Source organism: Topomyia yanbarensis, chromosome 1 (genome assembly GCF_030247195.1).
Source record: "Topomyia yanbarensis strain Yona2022 chromosome 1, ASM3024719v1, whole genome shotgun sequence".
In the NCBI taxonomy this organism is placed as follows: Eukaryota; Metazoa; Arthropoda; class Insecta; order Diptera; family Culicidae; genus Topomyia; species Topomyia yanbarensis.
This window is the reverse complement of record NC_080670.1, coordinates 61,248,990-61,274,851: the sequence shown is the minus strand read 5'-3', so window position 1 is coordinate 61,274,851 and position 25,862 is coordinate 61,248,990. Positions and strand designations below refer to the sequence as shown.

Sequence of the window (25,862 nt, the reverse complement as noted above, 5' to 3'; positions counted from 1 at the left end):
ACGCGAAGCATTCTGGGAACGTGTATAGTTCCATAAAAAGGTTAAAGAATATGAATCAAAGTACTCGAAAAGTAGTACTTTTCTTTTTACATATTTTAGCTTATTTGCTTAACTCAATTTCAATCTTCCTTAGCTAATTCCTTGGGTTAGTATTTGTAGGGCATTAATATTTTTGGGAGAATTTGACTCTTTTCGGTATATAGAATACCATGTGACTACTAGCGTAGGCTTAAATATTGAACTTTTCAGCACAATCTGAATCAATCCGCTAGTGCTTAACCGATTGCCACAAAAATTTATACATAGTAGGTATTTGCTGTGGAGCGTGTTTATGTGCTATTAGTTGAGGATTATCTACCCGCCAGATGGCGTTTCAGAACAAATTGTGTTTTCCTCCTAATTCGTTGAAAATTGCAGCAACGCGCGATGGGTATTAGCTAGTTTCATATACTTTTATTGTACGAGGGGATTGAATTTTACCGGGCCTTAGAGGCCGGTTTGCCTTTTAACGTTAGGATTTTTGCTTGCCTTCACATGGGATAAAAGTGCATATTCTCTAATTTATGAAACATATTATAAAAAAATCCTATGTGGGGTTGAAAACTGTTCTATATTGATTCTTCTTGCTTATAGACTATTTTACCAAAGTTACATCAAATACTAGGGTTTTTTTTTTTTAAATTATCGATTTTCATCAAAACCCCCTCCAGAACCGAATTTCTGGCTACGCCATTGTAGTAATCCGATAAAAACATTAAGCGTAAAAGTCAACTTATAGTTTCGGTCGCTCAATTAAGTTTAGGCCTATTTTTTAGGGCCCTTCAAAGCAACCAAACTCGTATAATGGGTCAGCTGTGTCCTGTACACCGACAGTTCTAAAACCTAATAACCTTCAAATATCAGCTATTGCCTTTCCAACTAAACCAGGATCACGAGCACCAGCCAGCTGGGCCGCTTTTGTATCCACTAGCCAGTGCTTGGTGGCGATTCCGGGAAGCTGTTTCTCGATTGGCAGTCCATTGTTTGGTGCACGTGATCCGACAACACCATAGACGACGGTGGCGTTGGCTGTTGAAATATAATTCAAATAAATATATATTCTCTCGACCGATTGCAGAGTAGGACATTTCAAACAGCACACAAAGCAGGAATTAATAGCACTTCCCAAGGTTACCGAGCTTCGAGAATGCTCCACCAGGCCAAGCCGTGCCGTTACGAAAGCGCACGCCGCGCCTGGTGCAGTCGGGAGGGGAATACAAAAGTGCACGCATAAATGAAATCCATTTTTTTGAGAATATATTTTTCAGAAAGGACTTTCTTAAATGTGAATGCTTACAAGAGCTCTGTCGAAAAAAAAAACTTTAATATGAGTGAGTTTCCGAGGTCTGGTTATGATGTCTGCTCTAACTACGGGGTGATTTTCCCGTAACGTACATATATGTGCTAGCTGTATTGATTGAAGATTTTTTTGTTATTTTTGATTATAGAGGTTTTAACCTTAGGGTCATTCGCCTCTTTCGGGTAAGAGAAATCTCTTGGAAAAATCTCTAACCCTATGTGCGGGGTTGGGAATCGAACCTAGGTGAGCTGCGTACAAGGCAATCGATTTACCAACTACGCTATGCCCGTCCCCCTAATTGAAGATTAAATAGTGCAACATAATCGTTCCAATTATCTAGGCGGCGATCATAGCGTAGTGGATAAATCGATTACTTTGTACACAGCTCACCTGGGATCGACTCCCAACCCTGCACATAAAGCTAAAAAAAAATCTAAAGAGATTTGTCTAACACGCAAAAGAGATGAATGGTCTTATGATTAAAACCTCAATATTCAAAACAAAAAACGACTATTCTAAGTAATACATAAACAGGACTGTCTCAAACTAACACCCCTAAGAGAGGTCGGTACTAACCTTGCAGCTATGAACGCTCCAGTTCTTTGCCGATTTACGAAAAACATTCGCTTCGAACCCATTTTCATTTGGTTCGATGAAACAACATCGTTAACCATTCGACCGAGATCAAACGACGCGTTCTTCGAATTTGCAAGAAATTGCACTTTCAGCCAGGCCCGAGGTGTTTTTTTCCTATATTTATTCTACAATTATTCTGGTCGCCTCCGGAGGGAACCCAACTCTAACTCCCCGCATGCTCACTGGATAGTAATAGAATTAATTTGCAATCAGTCACGAGGCATTCGCTGGCTGGCAGCTTGGAACAATCTCTCCGCTAGCAACGTGGTGGTACTATCTGAGACATTCCTGCCGGTAGAAGTATCGGGAAGAAAAGTACGTCATCTGAGGTACGGGAGTGAGAACGGGTACATGAATCACGATAAGCTCGTTTGTTCGAGAATTGAATTGCAAGTGTTTGACCGTACGGCACAGTGTGAATCAAATGCTATACCCGTTGTTTGTTGTTGTCGCCGCCGCTGCCAGCCGATCCTCACCTATATTTCCGATTGAACTTTCGAGGCTAAAATTAACCAAGCTCAAAAGTTTATAAACGGTTAGGTCACGTTCTGTCAACAACTTTACTGCGCGCGAATCTGACATTTGGACAAACAAAATGCGTGACGGTATGTGTGTATATATGTGTGTGTGTTTGTGCGCCTCCGGTTACACATTTTCAATTCAATTTGTAGGAACGAATTGTGTATACATTGAACCTTCCCTCGTGATCACGCCAAAATGCTTGACCGAGTCGATAGGAGCGAAGGTGACTATCGATTTTCAGGTGCGACTCGGTATCTTTTCGCACATTTAGCAGTATAGATATATTCAGAAACAAGGGAAGGGGCAGAGACAGATGAAACATCATCACCATCATCATATCTGTTAATGCGTTATCGCCATAACTGAGCAGCCAGCTGACAAACTTGTTAAGTAGCAGAGTGTCGCTATTTTTAGTGATCGAATGAAAAGCATACGAAAAACAAGATACCTACACGGATACGAAAAACTACATAGATTTGAATTCTTTTAACTTGATAAATTTAGGTTTACCGCATTGAAGGTAGCTTCAATTTAATCAGTAGAGCAAAAGATTGCGATTGTTGCTATTGGTACAGTGTGCTCTACATATAATGTGGTATATAACTGTCAAACTAATGACAGTTCTACGAGAGCAAAAGAGACTGTACCTCTAGCAATAATGGTAATTTGGTTTTTTTATTATTGGCCTTTTACCCTTGGGGTCATTCACCTCTTTTCGAAATAGAGGAATCTCTTTTGGAAAAATCTAACCCTATGTGCGGATTTGTAAATCGAACACAGATGAGCAGCGTACAAGGCAATCGATTTACCAACTACGCTATGCCCGTCCCTTCTTGTGTTATATATCTACTTGTGTTATCTACTCTTAATCACTGCAAAAATAACAACGCGTTGCTGGTTGCGATTCTCAACATTGGGTTAAGTATACTCAAAGTAGTGTTAAATTTACTCAGTTTCAAATCTCAAACAACTCACATGTACCTAATTAAATCTATCGTTCAATTTTTGACAACAATAGCGAGAAGACGTGAAACCGCCAAACTCAAAAGTATCTCAATTTAAGTTAAAAGAATTAATTCTTTGGTGTGGTTTATTTTTCCGTGTACGTACACCACATCAGCGTTACTGTATGCGTAGGTGTGTTGAGTTGGGTTTGGTGGTTTTAAGAAACGAACCAACTTTTATCGCGCGTGTGTTTTAGTATAATGGGTCTGAACGAAAATTGAGCCCTGGTCACGTTTTCCTGCACAAACAGTTTCTCCTACGAATGTTTCTGATACTAATCGTATCAGACTCACGCGGCGTCTTATTTTCAGTACATCTTATCGCCTTTTATTTTCGACTAAAATCGAATACCATCAGTAGTTTACTATAACTCAAATTTCTAGCATACACTCATAAAAAAGATGGGTGGATAATTTCTATTTTAACGGCATGTTGCCACAAAAACATCTTATCTTCCAATTCGCCCCCATCAGAATCGCGTTTTATCCTCTCAATTAAGTTGTGCCTACCTATATGTATACAACTTCTCAGCGTACCCAGCACTTAAGCCCTTTTGCAGAGAACAAAATCTCATTACAATCTTCCACTGACTGCAGCGATTAGCGGTAATGTATATGCCAAGTGTTGTGTCACTAACGTATCGCACAGCACTAGCAACAGTACCTATCTACATTTGCAACGGCTGTTGACTCTATTGTTGAGAGTGCAGGCAATCTATTGCTGTTTCTATAGGCGTGGGATCTTGTCGGTGCAATAAACGGTCAAAAGAATGGTTCTATATCTCAAGGCTACATACCTACCTATGCTTCATACACGATAGGCAACACAGGAAATATCTCTCCATATTTCAGTTTACTGGCCATTTCGTTTGCTGAAGGTAGAACAGGCGCAGTGGAGATTATATTGTTGTGTGCTTAGCATTATTTCAAATGTTCCCAAGCGAGCAGTATTGTTTGAACTGTTTCAACACATCGTCAGAGGGGATTGCTTGCTCGAACGTCACATACTACCATCACACGAAAATATTGCACACATCTTGCTCGATGCAACTTATCAAATAAGAATTAGATATTCTCGATTTTCCGTACAGACAAAACATAATTAATAACCCAAATTAAACCTCAATCGTAACTAACTAAGCAGCAGTTAGGGTAAGTGTAAACAGCAGTCAACTTAGCTGAATACATATGTACACATCCCATTATTGTCCCGAAAATCGTACTGATTCCCGCACTCTTCTCCTCTTTACTTGCAGTGAAGCATCCGTGCCCGGATATCCGTATTGCAGTGAGCAGCTAAATTTTTCCACCAGTAATACCACCTACAGCGAAGATGACGCCGACTTCGCACCCGGTCGCCGGGGTAAAACGTCGAGGGTGAGTAAGATTTTGTGGGCAATCCCTTTCAGGCATCAGGGAAATTGATAGGCAGTATGTCATATACTGATATTTAGTATGAAAAGTATAGTTTATGTAGATATTTATACGGTACAATTATTTCTAACAGATTAAATGTAAATGTTCCGTAGAATAACGCTCTTCATATTCTATAGTGCCATTTTTTCATATTCTAATGCCCTAAACAGAATCAGTCAGGTGTCAACCCCGGTCTGTTCATACATTTTGACAACAGTTGGGATTCAAACCTGACTCAGTTCTGCTTCAAGCAAAAACGGCTTAAGTTTGATCACCGCTTTGTTCTGCTTGGATGTTTAAATTTATCATCCTAAGAAACTGCTCCGAGCTGATTACGCGATGTGTCCTTAAGTCTCCTAGAATCGTAGCAGGTACCTTCCTGTATTCATTATCGGTACTGTATTCTAAAGTGAAACAAAGGAGTATCGACTGGTAATCCAAGCGTCACACCTGTACCAACAAAAATACAGCGTAGAACCTATCATTGAGGCGACAACTTTTTTTATATCATTATTACAATTGCATATCACATATATCACAATTGATTACAATTGCATATCACATAATCACAATCTTGAAAATTGCCATATGAGTCGAGAAATTTACCGTTCTCCGAAAACTAAATCTCACAATCTTATATGAAAATTATTTCATTCACACAAGTGGTGATGTACCTACCTTACCTTGATACCTTGTTGGCTGCAGTTTCATCCCACCAATGCCGGGCGTATCGTATAGCTCCATCTTTGTCGATCTTTGGCGGCCTCCTTCCAGCTCCCCCGCACGCTCAGCGATCTCAGGGTCTCTTCCACTGCGTATAACCAACGTGTTCGTGGCCTCCCAAAATTTGTACCACATGACCTCGAAGACTCCGAATGCTCTCCTATCTTCCTCCCACAACGTACACGCTTCGTGACCATAAAGAGCGCCAGGAATGATCAGTGTCTTGTATAAGGCGAATTTTGTTGACGTTTGCAGGTTGCAGGACCTATGCTCGTTACGTAGACCGTAACAGGCCATATTGGCAGCTTCAATACGTCTTTTAACCTCACGGGAAACATCGTTGTCGCAAGTCACAATTATACCAAGATAAACGAATTCTTCGACTACTTCAAACATGTCACCATCAAGCACTACCTCGGAACCAACACCACTAGACCCGCCTCTCTCTTTACCTGCGACCATGTACTTTGTCTTAGCTGAGTTGATGACTAAGCCTATCCGCGCTGTCTCCCTCTTAAAAGGCACGATCGCCTCTTCCACTGCTCTACGATCGGTTCCAATTATATCAATATCGTCCGCAAAACCAAGGAGCATATGCGACCTGGTGATGATAGTTCCGTTCCTTTGCACGCCAGCTCTCCTGATGGCTCCTTCAAGAGCAATATTGAACAGAAAATTTGAAACTGCATCCCCTTGCTTCAGTCCATCTAATGTCACAAATGAGGTTGAGATCTCATCTGCAATCCGAATACTTGATTTTGGACCATCCAACGTCGTACGCATCAGTCTAATCAGTTTCGCCAGAAAACCATGCTCTGACGTAATCTGCCACAGCTCATTTCTTTTCACTGAGTCGTACGCCGTCTTAAAATCTATGCACAGATGGTAGGTCTGCAAGTTGTACTCCCGGAATTTATCTAGGATCATCCGCAAACTGAACAACTGATCCGTCGTTGATCGGCCCTCACGAAAACCAGCCTGGTATTCGCCGACGAAGGACTCCTCAAGTGATCTAAGTCTGCTAAACAGGATACGCGTCAGTATTTTGTAGGCCGCGTTCAGGAGAGATAGTAGCAGACTCCAGTCTGTGCCCTTTCTTGTCGAGTCCATCCATGCCTACTAGCAAAAAATTCTTTGTCCGCCCATATTCTTAGAGTAATGCGGTGGACTATTTGGTGCAGTTGCTCACTACCGTGTTTGAGAAGTTCAACCGGGATATCGTCCTTCCCAGCAGCTTTACCGGTTTTCAGCTCACGTATAGCGTTCTTAACCTCATCTAGTGTTGGTGGATTCACAGCTTGTCCGTCATTTTCAATGCTTATCTTGTTCCTAGATACACTTTCACTTCCGCTTTTCAACAAAACCTCGAAATGCTCCTTTCACCTGGAAGCCACCATAGTTTTGTTTGTCAGCAAATTTCCCTCTCGGTTATTGCACATAACGGGCACTGGTGCTGCTTTTCTTGCGCTTCAGCAATCACACTTTCTTCGTGCTGCCTATTCTTTTCGCGGTGGATTCGTTTCTCGCTTCCCCTTACCGCTCTCTGTTGAAGCGTGTACCTGCCACTATCATTCGGCCTCTGGCCGCATTCTTCTCGTTAGTCACTCTGACACTCTTCGTCGGGCCAACCTCTTCGTTGAGGCGCGGAGCTGTACCTATCACTTCTCGCACCGTTATAGTCACAGCTACGTGGACAGCCTTCCACATGCTGTTAACATTGCCAGTTACGTTCGTCTCATCTAGTCGCTCATCCAGCTTCTGGTGATACTCTGTTGCTACACCTTCAGCCGAAAGACGTTGGATATTGAAACGCATCGTTCTGTTGTTTCTTGGACTCGTGACGCTGGATAATTGTTCACGAATTTTTGCTACTACGAGATAAGTGGTGATCTACGGTTGGGGAAAATCTTCCCAGGTTTTTATGTTTGGGGTTTACTGAGGGTTTTCCAAACCAATATTACCCTTCCAAAAATAGGTGTTTTGGTTTGCTTCATCTTTTACTTCATGTAAAAAATTCTATCATTTAACAAACTTTAAGTATCATTTTCATTTACAATTCATCCACATCAAAACATTCAAGCTAGTTAAACAGAACTCAGCGAAAAAATAACATAGTTACTCAAAGACTGAGCAGTGATAATCAAAAGAATCGTATGCTTCCTAACCAATGTTCGGTGGCCGAAATCCACAATTTGGAAGACAAAAATGTTTGTGGCTAAACCTTATATTTTAAAGTTACGATGCTTTCTGGACTTAATCAGTTGGATTTAAATGTTTCGTGTTCTAACTACCATCAGTTAGACGATATATCCAAAGACACATCCACGAGAAACCGGTCGTCCACAAAATATGACCATCGTCGATTCAAACGAAGTTGTGTTTGGTTTATGAAACCCCATGATTTTCTCTGACAATTGCAATATTTTGAAACAAAAGCAATTTTTCAAAAGGGCGTAGACATTTCTAAGCTCATAAATCTATTTTTTTGTTCGATTACTTTATTTTATACAGCAATATTTTACGAGAACGAGTTACAGGGGATGATTATCTCAGTACGGAAAAATATACACTGAACAAAATTTTTGTGTTTATGAAAAATGATTTCATAAACACAAAAATTTGTGATAAAAGCATAAATTTCAAAAAAACCCTTTTTTATTTTTTATATTTTATCAACAAAAACCTAAAGAGAAAAGAAACATTTTGAATGTGATTGTATGATGGAGAACTTATCGATAAAAAAGTTTTTCTAGCAATAACTTTATACACGTTTTTAAGTTTCATACTAATTGACATACTTACTTGATACTTGATGGGCAACAATTCGCTTCATTGAATCTACGCCGAGTGAAAAAATGTCTTGTACAACGCGAATTTTGTCTTCGTCTGCAAACTACGGGACTTCAGCTGGCTACGAAGTCCGTAAAAAGCCCTATTTGCAGCTGAAAGACCCCTTTTCACCTCGCGGGTAACATCATGATCGCACGTCACTAGAGTTCCAAGGTACACAAATTCTTCCACTACTTCAAATTTATCACCGTTCCTTTGCACGCCTGCTCACCTGGTGGCACCTTCAAGAGCAATGTTGAACAGCAAGTTTGACAGCTCATCACCCTGCTTCAATCCGTCTAACTTTACTAAGGACGTCTAAATCTCATCCGCAACCCGAACACTTGATTTCGATCCATCCAGCGTTGCACGAATCAGCCTAATCAATTTCGTCGGAAACCATGTTCTACCATTATTTGCCATAACTCGTTTCTTTTCACTGAATCGTACACCGCTTTGAAATCAATAAACAGATGGTGTGTCTGTAAGTTGTATTCCCGTAATTTATCTAGGATCTGTCGCAGGCTAAACATTTGATCCGTTATTGATCGGCCTTCACGAAAATCACCTTGGTATTCGCCGACGAAAGACCCCTCCAACGGCCTCAATCTGTTGAACAGAATACGTGACATATTTTCGTAAGCCGAATTGAGGAGCGATATTCCTCGATAATTGGCGCACTCCAGTCTGTGTCCCTTTTTGTATAAGGTACAAATGGTACCCTCTAGCCAGTCAGCAAGTAGTTCTTCTTCTTCCCATACCTTCAAAAGAGTACGGTGAAGTATTTCGTGCAGTTGCTCACTACCGTGTTTGAAAAGTTCGGCCGGGAGCTCGTCCTTCCCAGTAGCCTTACAGTTTTTCAGCTCTTTGATTGCCATTTTTCACCTCTTCTAGCGTCGGAGGCTCCACAGCTTGTCCATCGTCACTTATCCTTATTCTGTTCGTTGACGCGCTAACATTCTCTCCATTCAACAATGTCTCGAAGTGCTCTCTCCACCTGGCTGCTACCATAGTTTTATCTGTCAGCAAGTTACCTTCGCGGTCATTGCACATGACGGGAAACGGCGCTGTTTTTTTCCGTACGCCATTGACAGTTTCATAAAATTTCCGCATATCATTTTGTTCCATACTGTTTTGCGCCTCAGTAATGACGTTCTCCTCGTACTGCTTTTTCCTTCTGCGGTGAATTTTTTTTCGGCTCCTCTTGCTTCCTTGTACCGCTCTCTGTTCTGCCGGGTACCAGACACTAACATCCGGCTTCTGGCAGCATTTTTCTCATCCGTCACTCTATGGTACTCCTCATCGAACCAACCGTTTCTGGGTCGTCTCTGAGCAGTACCTATTACTTCTCGCGCTGCTGTGTTCACCGCTCCATGGATTGACTCATACAGATTGTTAAGGTTGTTGTTTACGTTGACTCCCCTTATCTGCTCACCAAGCTTCTGGCGGTGCTCGTCCGTCACACCTTCTGCTGAGAAGCGCTGGATATTGAAACCCAACGGTCGCTGAGTTCTTGAGTTCGCTACGGTTGATAACCGTGCTCGAATCTTACTGACAACGAGATAGTGATCAGACTAATTGACATGCAAAACTGTAATTTTATTACAGAATATAATTCTAAGTATCATTTTAAATCAAAATGCATTTAACAAAAATCTTCCAAAATGCAATAGTTTTCGAGATATTTGGAATTTTGTTCCAACAGAAACAGTTAATTCGACTGTTTATGTCCTTTATAAAAGTTATTCGTGTTACCCCATCATATAATGTCAAAAATCTAATGTTTATCGTTTTAAAGCCGTAAAAGAAACTTTTTCAGTGTATTTGGATCATGGAGAAGCTTTCAATAAAAAAGTTTTCCTAACAACATAAAAAATATTTTTATTATTCATACTATTTGCATTCAAAAATACAATTTCTTTTTGAATATGATTCTAAATGAAATATAGTAGTTATCGAGACATTTTAAATTGTGTTTCAACATCACCATTCTTTATTACGACCTTTTCAGAAGTTATTCGCGTTTCGCCATCAACAACAATAAGTTTTTCAAAAGGTTCATAACATTTCCTGTAGCTTTCTCTTTGACATCAAGCGATATTGTAAACCATTTGAAAACTATACGAAAACAATGCATGGGGCCATGAATTTCCCTATTTACTTATAATACCCTCAGGCTCGTTTGGCTGTAGTTTTTGCAACTTCGCTAATCTGTGTATAAAGGGTCTGTGGTATGAACACCGTTCGTGGTGAAATTCTAAGAACACTGTCTATGAAAAGTCGTACATTCTTTGGTCTTCAAATAACTCTTCGATCGAATTATGTACGCAACGCTTCGAGCGGAAGGTATTGTCATTCATTACAAGTTCAGAGTAGGTGAGAAAGTAAAGAGATTGTACGAAAAAAACCATTTTTGTTAGGTACTCCCTTAATTGCTAAATTATAATGGCTATGGCAACTTCGGAAAAGTAGCTTGGTATAAGTTGTTCTACAATGCTGCTGAAGACTGCAATCTTCTATCACATCACATTCAGAAAATAATTTTCCAGTCACCCTAACAATGAGAGCCACTCTAATGCCACCTACATATGAAGGTGGCCTATTCGATGCTGATTATTTGTCCTGAAGACATCTATCTCTAAAATAAAAGATTTAGCTACAAACGTTTTTGTCTTCCTAAATTCTGGATTCGGACCACTGTGCAATGTCTGAAGCCACATTTTCCAAAAAAAAAAATCCCAAAACTATCCGAAAACGAATGTAAAAACCATGGATTTTCACCCAAAATTTAAAAAAAACTCGTTTGGGTACACTTCCGAAGAGAAGTGCTGATCAGTTGTATAAAATCAGAAAAAAAAACATTCCGTTGTACGTGAAGTCGTAGAACTATGCGACTCATCTTATCCGGAATGGATGTGCATCGAATAATGCCTTTCTCATGTGAGTAAATGACAGTTACGTTGCCTGATTTCAACTAATCAAGCTTATACTATTAATAGTTGAAAACAGGTGCTTCTACCAATGTAGCAATAATGCCAACAAATTAAAAGCGGTTCGAATCACATCGATTCAAGAGAGATATTTTTGTTTTTGCTTTTTTACGACCCTTTTGTTGTTTGTTTCCCAATAGGCCAATGACCTTATCAGAAAATCCGCAACTTATCAATCGTAGCAGCCTGAGGAGCAGTTGACCAACCTGCGTGACCATCGCTTAAAAGGATTAGACTACTCTTATCGATGCGGAAAATTTACGCCGTTCACGGGAAATTGGATTTTATCCTCGTGACACAGGGATTTTGCGTACCTATATTTACATGATCTACCAACGGCACGTGGTAGACTCGCAATTGTACAACCCGTAAACCTGCAAAGGGGGCACGTGATGTATCAACATGGGCGATAATAGGTAATGTGACGTTGAGTGAAGCAAGAGAAAGGGTTAGGTGGAAGGATTGTTTTGATAGGGGGAACATCTGTTTTAATCTCAAATCAAAATTAATTATCTTTTCCTCGTGATACGAAGTTTACTTAGGATACAGTAACTACTCGTTGATGTAGAGTATGTGTATTCTAAGAGTCCCGTACAGAGGAATGCGCAACACTGCATAAAATGATGACTGCCTCTCTGTTTCTGCCAACCAAAGTTTTTGCAGTGCTTTAAGGGTTAACTGAGAAAGCTTGGAAAAGCGGCCATCTTGGAAAACGAAAAAAATAGTTTGTTTTTTTCACACCGTTTGAAAAATCTTCATGAAAATGTATCAATGCATTGGAAGTATTGGTAGAGCAGGCTATTGCGAGAACTATAGGAGAATAAAATTAGTGCTATCAATTCCATTGATTTTTTTCTTTTCAAAGTTTCAAAGGGTGTTGCAGTATTTTTTTGTTTATTTTCTGTCGGTCTCTGTCCACACTGGATACCTATCACCGATCTCAGTGAGGAGATTCCACAACCAGATATCGGTTCACCCTGCGAAGAAAGACGTGACACAAAGTTTTCATCTCAGAAAATCTCAAGGATTTTTTGAACCCAGACCTAATGGGCAGAGCGGCGGTCACGCTTACCACTCACCGTCGACGTCTATGATCACAATTTGGTCAAACAACAATGATTATTTTTTTATTAAAATATTAGTTTTTTCATAAGTTCTATTACCATAAAATACAGAAAAATATTCAGCTAAGCTTTCGGTGGAGCGTCTTTTAATTACTGCCATCAAATTCTGTACAGTCACTTGGTGTGTAAGTGGCTCGGATTCAGGCTGCTCGCGAGCAAAATTTCTTTGTGTGGCTGCTCTTGCTTGGACGACACTTTTCTAACTGAGAAGCTAATGTCAAAATTAAAAAGGCATCTTTCTGCACGCAGGCAAATGGAGTTTTTTTCAGATTTGTTGAATATCGTGCAAAGAAATACGTCAAGTGTAAGTCGACCAAATTCTAATCGCAAAATCTTTCAAATATCTCGAAAAAACTTTTAGTGGTTATCAATGTAGTCGATATATCAATATTTTCGTAATTATCCAGGTGTCGGTATTGCATGCATTTATTCGGATCTGTCTCTGAAAATACAAGTTCTCATTTGTGCGATAGTGTAGCTGACTAGCTTTGGTTTCGGGTGAAAATGATTTAGGCGATTCTTGCGAGTCCTTCATCTATATATTTGGTGCAATACTATTGAAAAGCTCACAATTAAAACCTTGTACAAATTGCGAAAATAGTAACAAAACAGGAATGCAATGAATTTAAAAAAGGAAAAAAAATTCAATGGGGTTATAATTTTAAAAGAGAAAAACAAAACAAACGAGGAAAAATTATTAAATTGATAAAATGGAACAAAATAAGAAACCTATAAAAACAACATTTAAAATAATGCAAAATGATTAATAGTATGCAAATAATCAAAAACCTACCAATATAAAAAATAGTAGAAAAAATCTAAAACCGAGAAACATCGGAAGATTGACAAAATTAAGACAACGGACAAGTTAAAATTTGAAAGTATTCAAACAATTTGAAGAAATTGCAAAATAAAACAACATGAAAAATTGAAACAGTCAAAAAAACGAAGGAAATGGAAATAAAAGGAAATTAGACAAACATTGATGAATTAGAAAAATATTGCAAAATTGTAAAAGGGTAACAATAAAATGAAAAATAAAACATCATGAAGATGGAACATAGGAAAAATCGCGAAAGAAAGAAAACTGAACACAACAAAGCATATATAAACAAGACTGCAATAAAGTAAACTAATATAGAAATGAACGAAATGGATCCACCGAGTTAGACATAAAAATAACAATCATACAAAATGCTTGAAATATTAAAAATAGTTGCAAAATAAAAATATAATGCATGAAAACAGGAACATGGGAAAATGTTAAAGATGTTTCAAAATATAAGAAAGGATAAAATAAATGGAATAAAACCTGTTTTAATCTACCTAGCGGTGCAATTGTGCCTTTCCCAATCTTGAATTACGAGGATGTGTGCGTTGTTTATATTCATTAAAAGCTTTTGAATGCATATATTACATTTTATTATTATACATCACATGACAACTATATACAGGAAAAGAAACCATTATTCGAGTTCTAAAATTTTGAAAAAGAAAAAACAGCCACGGTAATATTGAACTGAAAAAAGGTGCAAAATCGGCAAAGTCCCAAAAAGTCGATTTTTATAAAAAAAATTTCGTGATAACATAAAATCTCGACGTTTCATACATTTTAAAGATGTTTGGCATCAAAAATACGAATTCGGGTCCCCCCTTTGAAAAAAAATTGAGTTCCGGCTTATATGGGAATTTCATATGTGACCGGACGGTTCAGTCTATATTTCCGGACCCATATAAGCGATCCGTGCGAAATTTTGTAGACATCTGTAGGGATATTATAGCTATCATTTGGGGCTAAGTTTGTGAAAATCGGCCCAACCATTTCCGGGAAACTGATGTTAGTTCGTCAATTTTGAAAGATTGCCGCTTTTCCCGGGCACTTCAGGAACCGTCTATGGTGGTCAATGTAGTCAACGAAAGTTTGGTTAGAACAGCAAATTTAAGTTTAATTTGCTATGTGATCGCACGCCACAACCTGTACATACTCCGGAGCCGGAAGTCGGAACGGGATGAAATTAAATAGCCATTTACGGGAACGTAATACCTTTCATTTGAGACCAAGTTTAGTTGAATCGGTCTAGCCATCTCCGAGAAACCTATGTGACTGTTATTCTGAATTTAAATACTTCCGCCGGGGCTTCCGGAACCGATGATGGTGGTCAATGTGACTTTGAATGGATGTTAGTGACCTAATACTACAAATCGAAGCAGTTGTAGTCATATTTTGGAAAAATTTTCACCTTTATACATTCATTGCAGAATTTATTGAAATCGACATTTTCTGCGTGTTCGGACTCATCACCCTGTAATTCCGGAACCGGAAGTCGGATCTATTAGAAATTCAATAGCAGCCTATGGGAACGTTACACCTTTCATTTGAGACTAAGTTTGTCAAAATCGGTTAAGCCATCTCTGAGAAAAATTAGTGACATTTTTGGTCACATACACACACAGACACACACACACACACATACATATATACATACACACATACATACACACACAGACATTTGCCGAACTCGACGAACTGAATCGAAAGGTATATGTCACTCGGCCCTCCGGGCCTCCGTTAAAAAGTCGGTTTTCAGAGCAATTGCAATACCTTTCTATTGAGAAAGGCAAAAAGATAAAAATAAAAAAAAAACTATGAAAAATCAAAAAGTGGACAAGTTGCTATTTTTAAAAGAAATGATAGAAATAGAAATAAATGGGAACAATTGGACGGAATAGATTTGAAAAAAAGAAAGCAGGAACAAATGGAAATAGTCCAAAAATAGATAAAAGTGAAATCTTAGAAAACAGATAAAATAAAAATGGTTCAAATGGGTAAAAATTAAAATCTTAGAAATGGGAAAAATAGGAATATTGCCATAAAGAAAAATAAGAGAAAGTTTTTTAAAAAGGTGGGTTAAACAAAAAATCAATCTATATGAAATAAAAGTGAAAAAATAGATTTAATAAAATGGAAAACAGAAAACATTAACAAACACACAAAAAGGTCAAAATAAAATAATGGGAAAAATGTTCAAATGAATAAAGTAACCAAATAGAAAATATAGAATACAAAATTGTTTAAATGGGTAAAAAAAGGAAAATGCTAAAGGTAATGAAACATAACAATACACAAAAATGGCAGAACATGGAAAAAATCCATACACCACACCAAAAAATTAGAACGAAAAATAGAAAAAAAAAAAAAAGATTTTTTAAGCAAGTGAGAGAAACCTAAAATGAAAAATATGGAAATAGGTCGGACAGAGAATTACTAGAATAGGTTTATTAAAAATCATAAAAAGTACAAAGAAATAATAGAAAATAAGGACAAATTTTAAAAAAGGAGCAAAAATGGTAAAAATTGGAAAAGAAAAATATGGGGCAAAATATAAAAAAAAAGATTTAATGAAAAAATAGAACATAAAGCCAGAATTAAATGAAAAGAGAAACAAACAAGCAAATATGAAACAACGTAAAAAGAGAAAAAAATGGAATAATTTATTTAAATTGAGAAAAATGGATAAAAAACTTTCAGATTCTCGTGTTTAAATATTTTTCATATCCCCACCTCCTGTCCATGGACAAGCGTATCCTTTTTCGTACCCCCTACCCTCTCCTACACTGTCACCGTAGTATATGGACGGGTCCTAAGTCCTCCAATCACAACATTCAAAGTACGTGTGTATTCCCAGCTTCTAGGGAGATCAAATTGACATCTGGTTGGCTCCATAATTCATCCCAATGACGCATGTTTGTTGTTCTCTTGTCTAGACACGTTATCTCAGCCATTCGATGAACTGAGCAGAGTATCTTAACCGTCACATGATTGTTTCGATTCAAACGCTTATCAGCGACTTTTCGTTCCGTCTATACAAGTGTAGTCGGCCGGGACATAAAATTAAAACAACGTTGAGTGTGGTGAAGCATTTACGGGCCCATACCAGCAAGTAGCAAGTGCAAAAGAACTCTTATCAACAGGTTCTACGGGTGTGCTGGAGTATTAGAATAATTTATGTAACTCACGCACGCGATAATGTTTTCCCGAGTGCACCTTTCCTTTGGAATGCATAAGTGGTGCAAAACTCTTCAAATGTTAAGGAATAGGGGCTCTAACCACGATGTTTTCACGTTTCCGGTAGAAAATCGGTTGTTATATCTCGTTCGTTATAATGCAAAACATAGCTTTGAATTCTTTTCAGCAGTAAAGATGTGCGTTATAAATTTAATGAGGGAAGCTTCTTGTGCAGAATCCAGAGTATATTATACTCATTCAGGAACGTGCACTCTTTAACGGCTCACCCACATAAAATAGTGATTCAAGGTCCACACAATTAATTCAACGAATAGTGTGCAATCCTTTGCGAGTATTATCGTTGTTGGAATCCTGAATCGAACCTAGATTTATTACCAACAAATTAAAAATTTGTTTGGATACCAGGCATACATAGTAGGATCGCTCATAGCACCGTTGTTGGCGAAAGCACAACACTGTTCCCCCAAAAATATGAGTGTTTGAGAAACCATGTAACCTAGAACGAGCGAGATATTATGAAACCGTGATTGAATTCGCAAAACACCTATCCGATCCGTGACCTATGCAAATATTTTTTCTGTTGTTTTTTTATGATTGTTATTATTATCAATATGTCTGCAATAAATTTACTGGTCTTGATAAAAGCATACGGATGATACGGTCTAGTTGTCCCATTTACTTCTATTTATTGCGGAAACTGTGGTGAGTTGCCGTTTCTCCCAGTAGGGGCGAAGTAGACTGGGGAAATCCCCTGTTTGCTTCAGCTGTATAGCTGTTACGAGTGTCAGACATGTGGTCGTGACAAAGTCAACCTAGTACACAAATGAACAGATATGTTCACCGGTAGCGATAAACGAGTAAACAATTTATACTCGACGGTTCAACTGATAATTCCTGTTTGCTTAAAACGCTTTCGACAAGGAACATCGTTTGTAAAGTCAAAACAACACGTACGTAACGCTAAACGGACTCACGGAGAAATTTGTGGTAAAAATATTATTCCGGCCCTTATGAGCTGGACCCCAACGAGTAGGAATATTTCAGAATATTTTTGCTTTTCAATTAAACGGACATCGTGCGCTTTAAATATTGAATGAACGATTCTTTTACGAAATGTGTGTTTAAGCAAAATATTGTTAAGGTAATAAAATCATATTGGTCGTTAAGTTTACATTTTGTTGGGACCAGTTTAAGAGATCGCAATCAGAAGCTCAAACACTTACATTACTTGCACTCGTTCTAAACAGTGATTCCATTTCCAACTATGCTTTCCATTTTCATCAATTCTATGAAATTTTTGCAATGAGACAGTTATGAAAAACGTAAAATACGCCAATAAATTCCATTAGCCGTACTTATGAAATTCATAGATAATATTACGATTTACATAAGCGTCTAATGATATCGAAATTGCACAGGTTCATAAGTCCTTACTTATGAAATTCTTAAGTCTTTTTGCTTCAGTGTACCCCTCCAAGACGCTGAATACCTCTGGATAAAAACTCGCCATATCTACACCCAAAAAAATTTCCCAATGCAAAAAAGGCATTACATCCTTTCGTGCATATTCTGAATTAGAATCATGCCTTCGCATTGTAGACCAAGCATAGCTATGGCATTATACCAACACAGCTTGATTCATGATGAAATAAATTGATTGAGAATACACACTACCATATTATCTGCCCGCATGTAAAAGTATTAGTTGGTTTTGCTTTCTGAGTCTGTCAAAAAGGTGATGTAAAGGCGTTTGTAAGAACTTCTATATTCATACACAGTTACGCTTTTTTGTCTGCGAACAGCTCAATTACAACCACACCAAACGCGTGAACAGTTTACGTTCACGAGAGTGTGTGATATACGCGTTGTTATTTTCCCATAGCGAATGGTTTTTGTAGTAAAATCATCGCTCTCTCATTCTGTGCTTCAGAGACGAGTGGAAGAAAATGATTTGTGCTCAGATTGATTTGCGATGATAGTTGACCAGGGCGATGTTGTACGCTGGATTCGCATGTTCGGGAACTAATACAAACTGAAATGAGTAACTGCCACTGCTGCTCAAAAGTGCAAAACCTTGTCATCACTGCCCTTATAGTTTATGATACTTTAAACTTAGATACTTTTACTGAGAAATACTGATATAATATCACCTGAAAGTACTGTTGATATGAGGAATGCCAGAAATGATTGGCGGACGGCTTCTATCAGACAAATGTTGAATTAACCTGTTAGCCCAAAGTTCCCATATAATCCCACATCTCCTGCGTATAATGCGCTTAAATAATAATTAATCATTATTAACATTTATGAACCTTTCTAGTGGCTAGAACTCGCATATCGCTAGTAAATTTAAGGTTGAGAGAACGCCGAAAGGTCAACATAACATCAACACATAATCATCACCCACACCCCACCAATTTGATGATGCTCTAATCTGTTCTCTCCAATATGCAGCATGTGATCAGCAGAAAAGCGAAATGGAAACGGGTCCATGAGCGTGTGTTAGTATTTTCAGAGCGCACATGTATCCGAGTGGAGATGTCTTTTACATGTGTATTAGTGCGGAGTCATTTTAATACTAATATGTACTCCGATATCGTTAAATTCACTAATACATTCCCAACTATGGGTTTGTGTAAGTTTCTGTGGTGTAATCGCCATTTAATGCATTTTTGTCCCGGACCAATATCGCTTTCTATGCATTATACCAGTTACAATGCAAAATTCTCATTAGAAACATGCTCATTCGCATGTAATTCATGCGGCTTGCGTTTTGGGTGTATCGTTTGTTTATCATTTATCTGTCAGTGTCATTCCAATCGAGCATGAAACCTGTCAAAAGCACTCAATCCAAAGAAAATCGCTTCGAATTCTTCTTGAACAAGGGCCATAGACATGTCATCCGCGACAAGGTTCTTCATCAGTTCCTTGATTGCACACCGCCAGAGTGTGGGACCTACACGAAGTCGTCTACCTTTTCCAGCTTCTAGGAATTCCGTACTCAGACTCGATTGCATTAACATACATGCTGCTGTCTTTTGCATGTCAGATTATCAGACAGTTATACAGACAGTTATTTTTTTTTGGTTCATCGAGTAAGCTTTACAAATCTTATTGAATTTCCTGTGTCAGACAATTTTATCAAGAGTTATCGTGTTCGCCGCGGCGCTCCTCGACGTGGAAATGGTTGGACGTCTACTCTTAGAACGCTCGTATGTGTGGCTCTGCGTGACTGCAAATATTTTACAATGGATGTACAAAAAAATCTAAACATTACACAAAAGATCCATTGTTGCCTTGCCTTCAAAATCGTAAAACCAAATAACTCCCTTAAGAGTTATACAAGCTATCAAAACAAGAGAAAAATATGCGGAAACAATGATTTTTTCCACATTAAACCCTAAAATCAGAGACTTGAAAATTACATCCGCACGATGATGCGCTACTGATTATTTATGTTTACTTAAATTGTACAGGTACACGTTAAACAGTATTAAAGGTCTACTAAGTGCTTTATCATTCAAGCTTATCCATAATGCTATAACTTTTGAAGTAGCGCTCAGAAAATTACAATTCATACCTCTTTTTTAAGGAAATAACCTTAGTATGTGTATGAAGGTATCCTCGTTTGTCAAAAAATATGCTAAATTCTCTATTTTGAATAATTTCTCTGCTCTGTGCTGCAAATCAAACATATTGTGCAATTTTTTGAATGCGAATTTTTTTTTGGGAAATCGAATGGAATTTTTGTGACCTTTCGCCGAATACGAGAAGTTGGGGTTATAGGGCCTTTTGTCATTCATATTAAATTTTAAATATCATTTTCGCTTGCATATATCTCCATTATTCTTAAAGCAATTTTCATAGAATGTACCTGGTTAAACATGGAATTCTCAGGAACAAAATAAAAATAAATTCGTTATCTGTAAAATTCAAATACATTAAATTTTTGGACATTTTGTGTACAAACCAATTTTTTCATTAAATGCCCTCCCCAAAGTTGAGGGGTTGATGATATTGCAAACATCATCAGGCGTATTGCGTGCATCAGATCTAAAGAACAACTGCTTTAAGATGGTTATTACATTACGCCTCGATAGTGGTGCATCGAGTAGACGCACACTTTTTAGATCGATTTACTTCTTTCTATAACACTAAGTAAATCACCAAAGAAAACTTTTAAGTAGAGTTTCACTTGTTCAAAAACTATATTGGTTGTAGAACAGAACATTCGAGTCTGTTTGCTTCAAAGTAAATTGTGGATTTGATCAGTTGAAAAATTGAATTTCAGAAAGGTGTACACCATGGGGATCAATATTCGGAAAGGAGTACATGAAACGAAACAGTTTAAGAACCACTAGTGTAGACGAACTTGATAGAACACCATAAAACATTTCAAGGACATCAAATCGCAAGAATAAGGCAATCAACCGACATTACCGTTTTCGATTGGATTCGTCTATCGTACAACGACGCAGCTATTGACAGCGCCCCCTGGCTGCATTTGACGTTCGATTTTTTGCTATCTGCATGTCTCGTCTTAGCCGGATACCATTCGCGTACAAATCAAACTGCATCACACAGTCACTGTTATAGCATGACATGGGGTCTGCTCCGGCTGCTCATCATACTGAATAGGAAGTTTTGTTTTTTTGACTCGGCTCAATACGTTAACATAGCTGAGCCGCGGGTCTGTTATGATTTTTATATTATGTAAAAAATAAAAAATAGTTTTCTAAATGCCTGTCCATCGGGTTTTGTAGATGCTGCTTGCTGCTGCGTGTTGAGATCCTCTTCCTTGGCGCTGATACATTAGCTGCGTTGCTGCAACAGCTTGGAGGTCATTCAGTCCACTGTCTCGCGTTTTCGTTCACATCCATGTCGTCATCGGTACTGCATTCGTGTTGCTCACGGTCGGATGTTCCTTTTTGTTTCTTGTGCTTACGGGTCGCTGTTGTAGATAGGTCTTTATCGGCATCTGATTCTTTTTGGTAGTGTTGGTTTGGAAGCATTTCGCTGTCCGTAATATAAGTTGGTTTAGTGGTACTGAGCACGATCGTTGTTGATTTAGTGTTTGTTAATGCGCAGTTCGCAAAAAAGTTTTGTTGAAGCAACTAACCTGGGTTAGTGTCTAGGTTCTCAATCGAAAACGACATAAGAAAGATGATTTTATTACCTAAAACTGTGTTGAAGACAGCAAGTCAATCCTATTTCTATGGGTAAAGTTAATTAACTTTTAATGAAATGATGCCTGAGTCAGTTCTGTATGGGGTCTAACAGCACATGGTGATAAATCAGTAATTGATTCCCACGAACTTCATGTTTTGCGAAATAATGGTTGGGTTTAACTGAATAGTATCTTTGGAAGAATTTTAGTGCATGATGAGTCATTTCTTGACAATAAAATTTTAGTTCTACATTTCACCATATAAAAAGCGCCAGAACTAACTATTCACGAGAAAGAGATAGAAATTAGGTGTCTCCTACAAAGTTGTAGGGGCCTTTTTTAGTTATTTTCCTTAGCTTGGCTTCAATATCCACTAATGAACCGCTTCTTCTTGATGTGATCAACCATGCCTAAACTCATCCACGATACCAGCACGGTGCTGGCAGCACTGTTTAACAAAATTTACTAAACATGCGAACAACATATCTTCTCTTCCTTTCAGCAAGATCCATTATCACATCGAATAATAGAGAAACGACGACGTGATCGAATGAACTCCTGCCTGGCAGATCTCTCGCGGCTGATTCCACAGCAGTACATGCGCAAAGGACGCGGTCGCGTCGAGAAGACCGAAATCATCGAGATGGCCATCCGACACCTGAAGAACCTGCAAAACCAAGAATGCGCTCGCGAGTCATCGTGTGCCGAGCAGTACAGACTGGGTTACAACGATTGCCTCACCGAAGCGGCCAAATTCATGCTGCGCGAACGGGGCGAAGAAATGTGCTACCGAATGGTGGCCCATCTGAAGGAACACTGCAGTGAAATTATGAAAGGTAACTGGTAGTCCACTTCAGTGCCTTTTGTATAAAACTAACCAAAATTTACCATTCCAGGTGAACAGATGAAATCCCGCTGCGGTTCGGAGATTCCAAACGGTGGCAGTCCAGTGTACCTACATCCGGGTCCTCTATCGTCACTGCGTGAAATGCTATCCTGCCCCTCGGACTTGGAGCATAGTAGTAACGATCATCACGACGTTAAGGATCTTAGCTTCCGCAGCAGCACCAACAGTTGCAGCAGTAATCCACCACAGGCTGCCGTGATCACCTCAACCGCGCCGAGTAGTGTACAACACTTGGATACTTCGAGCAACCATTCTACGGTCGATTTTGAAGCTTCGTCACCCTCTCGTATTTCCACCAGTTCCAACAATGGGGCGCTGCACCACTTCCAGCAGGACACCAACAACAACATCAACGCTCAGCACGAAAGTGTCCTACGGAACATCCGTATGCGGAAGTTTTCTGAAACGTCGCCGGAGCACGAGCATAACCACAACAGCTACAAATTCAAGAACTACATTCAGCAACGTTTCTCGCAAGACACCCATGGTAACGAGAATGGTCACATAACGGATGGTCCACATAGTCCATCCTCTCTTCATGAGGATCATCAGATGGCTGATGTACCGCCCCTGTCGCAAGAAAAACCAGTTATGAATGGACTTGGACCCAAGCGTAAACCCGAATGTGTCCCAAACATTGATGGCTGCGACGAGCCACTGTCCCTGAAACGGAAAGCAGTCTCGATAGAGCAACTGTCACATGCGACGCTGGTTCAAGACGATCGGGACGACCTGATAATGGACAAGAAACCTAAAAACGGTCTCACAGAGTTCAAGAACGAACATATGGCGAGAGGCTCTTATGCGTCCTACACCGTTCCAATCTTTGCTTGCCATACTCAGGGCTTCTATATCCCTCTTAACGTGGACTACGATGCTTTACTGCCATACCTGAACGGAATTGATTTGTTTGGAAAGAACTACCCGCAGATGCCACCGTTGCATCCTATTAACATAAACGTCAACTACTCCTCTGCCAGTCTGCTGAAAACGGCCATGAATGGGCTAACCTCGATCGGAAAGGCCAAGCTAGTCGAAGGGCTAGTTAATGGTTGCTAGAGTGTGGGTGGTGGTTAAAGTAAAAAAAAACTTTACAACAAGTGAAATGCAAAAAGTTATTTTGTCCCAATATTTTGTTCTCTTGTTCTGAAACGAAGCATTGTATAAAATGCAGGTCTACTGTGCTTCTTGTGGAATACGCATGGATATAGTGTTAATAACCTTTGAGCAGTGTTGAACACATGTTGCTGTTCGTGTTGCTGCACAGTCTAAATCATACAATGTTTCGGCATCTGGCAGCTTGAACCGTTCGGATTCGAATTCATCCAGAAATGTTATTGCACATCCGGAATTTTGTTCTTCTCTAGATTTTAATTGGCTGCTTGGGTAAGGATAGTACATACGGACACAAGTTTAAAAGATCATAAAATAAGGAATGAAGGACTACAATCTTGTATTGATAGGAAATAACACAAAAGAATAGATCACATCGCATAATTTTTGGAAATAGGTTCTGTAAGAAAATTTATCGGAACCTATTTCAGGCGTTTCAGTCATAATTGCTATCTCCATACGTAGGAAACATAAAAGACACAGTAAACAAACGCAGATTCATAAGACTAAGCCAAACAAAAAACCCAACCCCGATAAGTGCATTTTCGCCATTTTAAACTGCATTTGCCCTTTTAATTATGTATACGTAAAAGCCCCGTGTATTGTTTTAATTGGAACTAGAAAAGATTTGCTTACTTAATCACCTAATTGCCGCAGATTAAAAGTGTTTGAAAATACGATATACAAACTGTAACAAAACATAATACTGCAACAGAAGAGTAGAAATTCCATTGCTATCTTTGGAAGAACCAAGTAAAACTGACTAATAACAAATAAGCTGATAGAAACGAGGTATGTGTAATTGTATAGTTAAACTCAGGTATACACTATTTTTAGCATAACAGAAAAAATCCCATGCAGAATAGATAGCGAATAAAAATAATTCAATAGCGAATGGCGAGCAAGCGTAACTGTGCGTAACAATTATGAACACAAGAAAGCACGCAGTATAAACATATAGGACAACAACGTTACAAACCAGATTGTATAGGACAAGCCACTTGTTAATAGAACCTACCTTCTTTTGTAAATCATCTTAACAGAGTCAGTGATGCCACCAACCCGTCATTTTTTTAACTGGTTGTGTTTCATGATTTTTTTTACTATCAAATATAATTAAATTAAAATCTTTTAATCTGTGATACTGATTAACAACGGAAACCAACAAAACGACGGAAAACTGTTACGGCAGAACGAATGCATGCATGAATGCAGAGACCTTTCTAGAGATTGTTTGATGGTCAAACAAATTGAGAACTGAAACGTATAAATGCTTTGTATAAACCAATCAGTCGCTTTTTGTCTTGTATATTTGTAACTAAGAGCAGAGACAACAACAAAACTACAAGAAGAGAAACATTTTTGATGAAACATGAGTAGACAAGTGCTGTAATTAATGATAGAAAGTCAACCAAATAAAATGTCATAATTATAAAGCGTGCGTTTTTGTTGGGCATGGGTGATAACAAATGCCAGTCGCATGGCAGTTAGTTATATTGCTTAATTGATTTTTTGGGTCTGATGTTTCAGCCACATAATGGGCGTTGATAGCACATAACTCATCATCATGTTTTACCGGCGTCGGCGTAAAACATGATGATGGGTTATATTCTGTCGCCGACCATACGATAGACTTGGGTGGATTACCCAACTTCTACTAGTAGAAGGCAAAGGATATCGGAATCTTCCATTTTTATCACTGCACGTGCGCTTATCGAATTTTTTAATGGAATTTATTGCACATGTGACTGTCCGTCGCTACAATAATTCTTCGAATCGATTATTTTTTTTCATCAGCCTGTTGTGATTAAAAGCGTATTTTCACATTTTAATTTTTTTGATATACCCGTTACCGTAACGTTAGTCGTGTATCGTTTCAACGTTTAATTTAAGCACACAGGAAATTAGGGTAAATGTTCTAATTTCCACTCAAGTATATTTTTTATTATATTTCTTCAAATCCGCACGCTAGTATTCCTACAAAGGATTCTTCACATTTCCTTTAAAAAGCGCCAGAACTAACTATTCACGAGAAAGAGATAGAAATTAGGTGTCTCCTACAAAG

At 38.6% G+C, this 25,862-nt stretch overlaps 1 protein-coding gene across 2 annotated transcripts in view; it reads left to right on the top strand.

Annotated features, from left to right (window-relative positions):
• LOC131677744 (transcription factor cwo) overlaps nucleotides 1–25,233 on the top strand; it is a 96,607-nt gene extending 71,374 nt beyond the window's left edge. Inside the window, exons 1-4 of one of the 2 annotated variants that reach the window (XM_058957765.1) lie at nucleotides 4,491–4,653; nucleotides 4,758–4,878; nucleotides 22,280–22,613; nucleotides 22,674–25,233. In XM_058957765.1, the coding sequence (XP_058813748.1) occupies nucleotides 22,328–22,613; nucleotides 22,674–23,743 (1,356 nt within the window). In that variant the 5' untranslated portion in view covers nucleotides 4,491–4,653; nucleotides 4,758–4,878; nucleotides 22,280–22,327 and the 3' untranslated portion in view covers nucleotides 23,744–25,233. Of the gene's footprint in view, nucleotides 1–4,490; nucleotides 4,654–4,757; nucleotides 4,879–22,279; nucleotides 22,614–22,673 lie in introns of those variants that run through there. The other variant, XM_058957764.1, reaches the window with a different exon arrangement.
• Nucleotides 25,234–25,862: the final 629 nt, after the last annotated feature.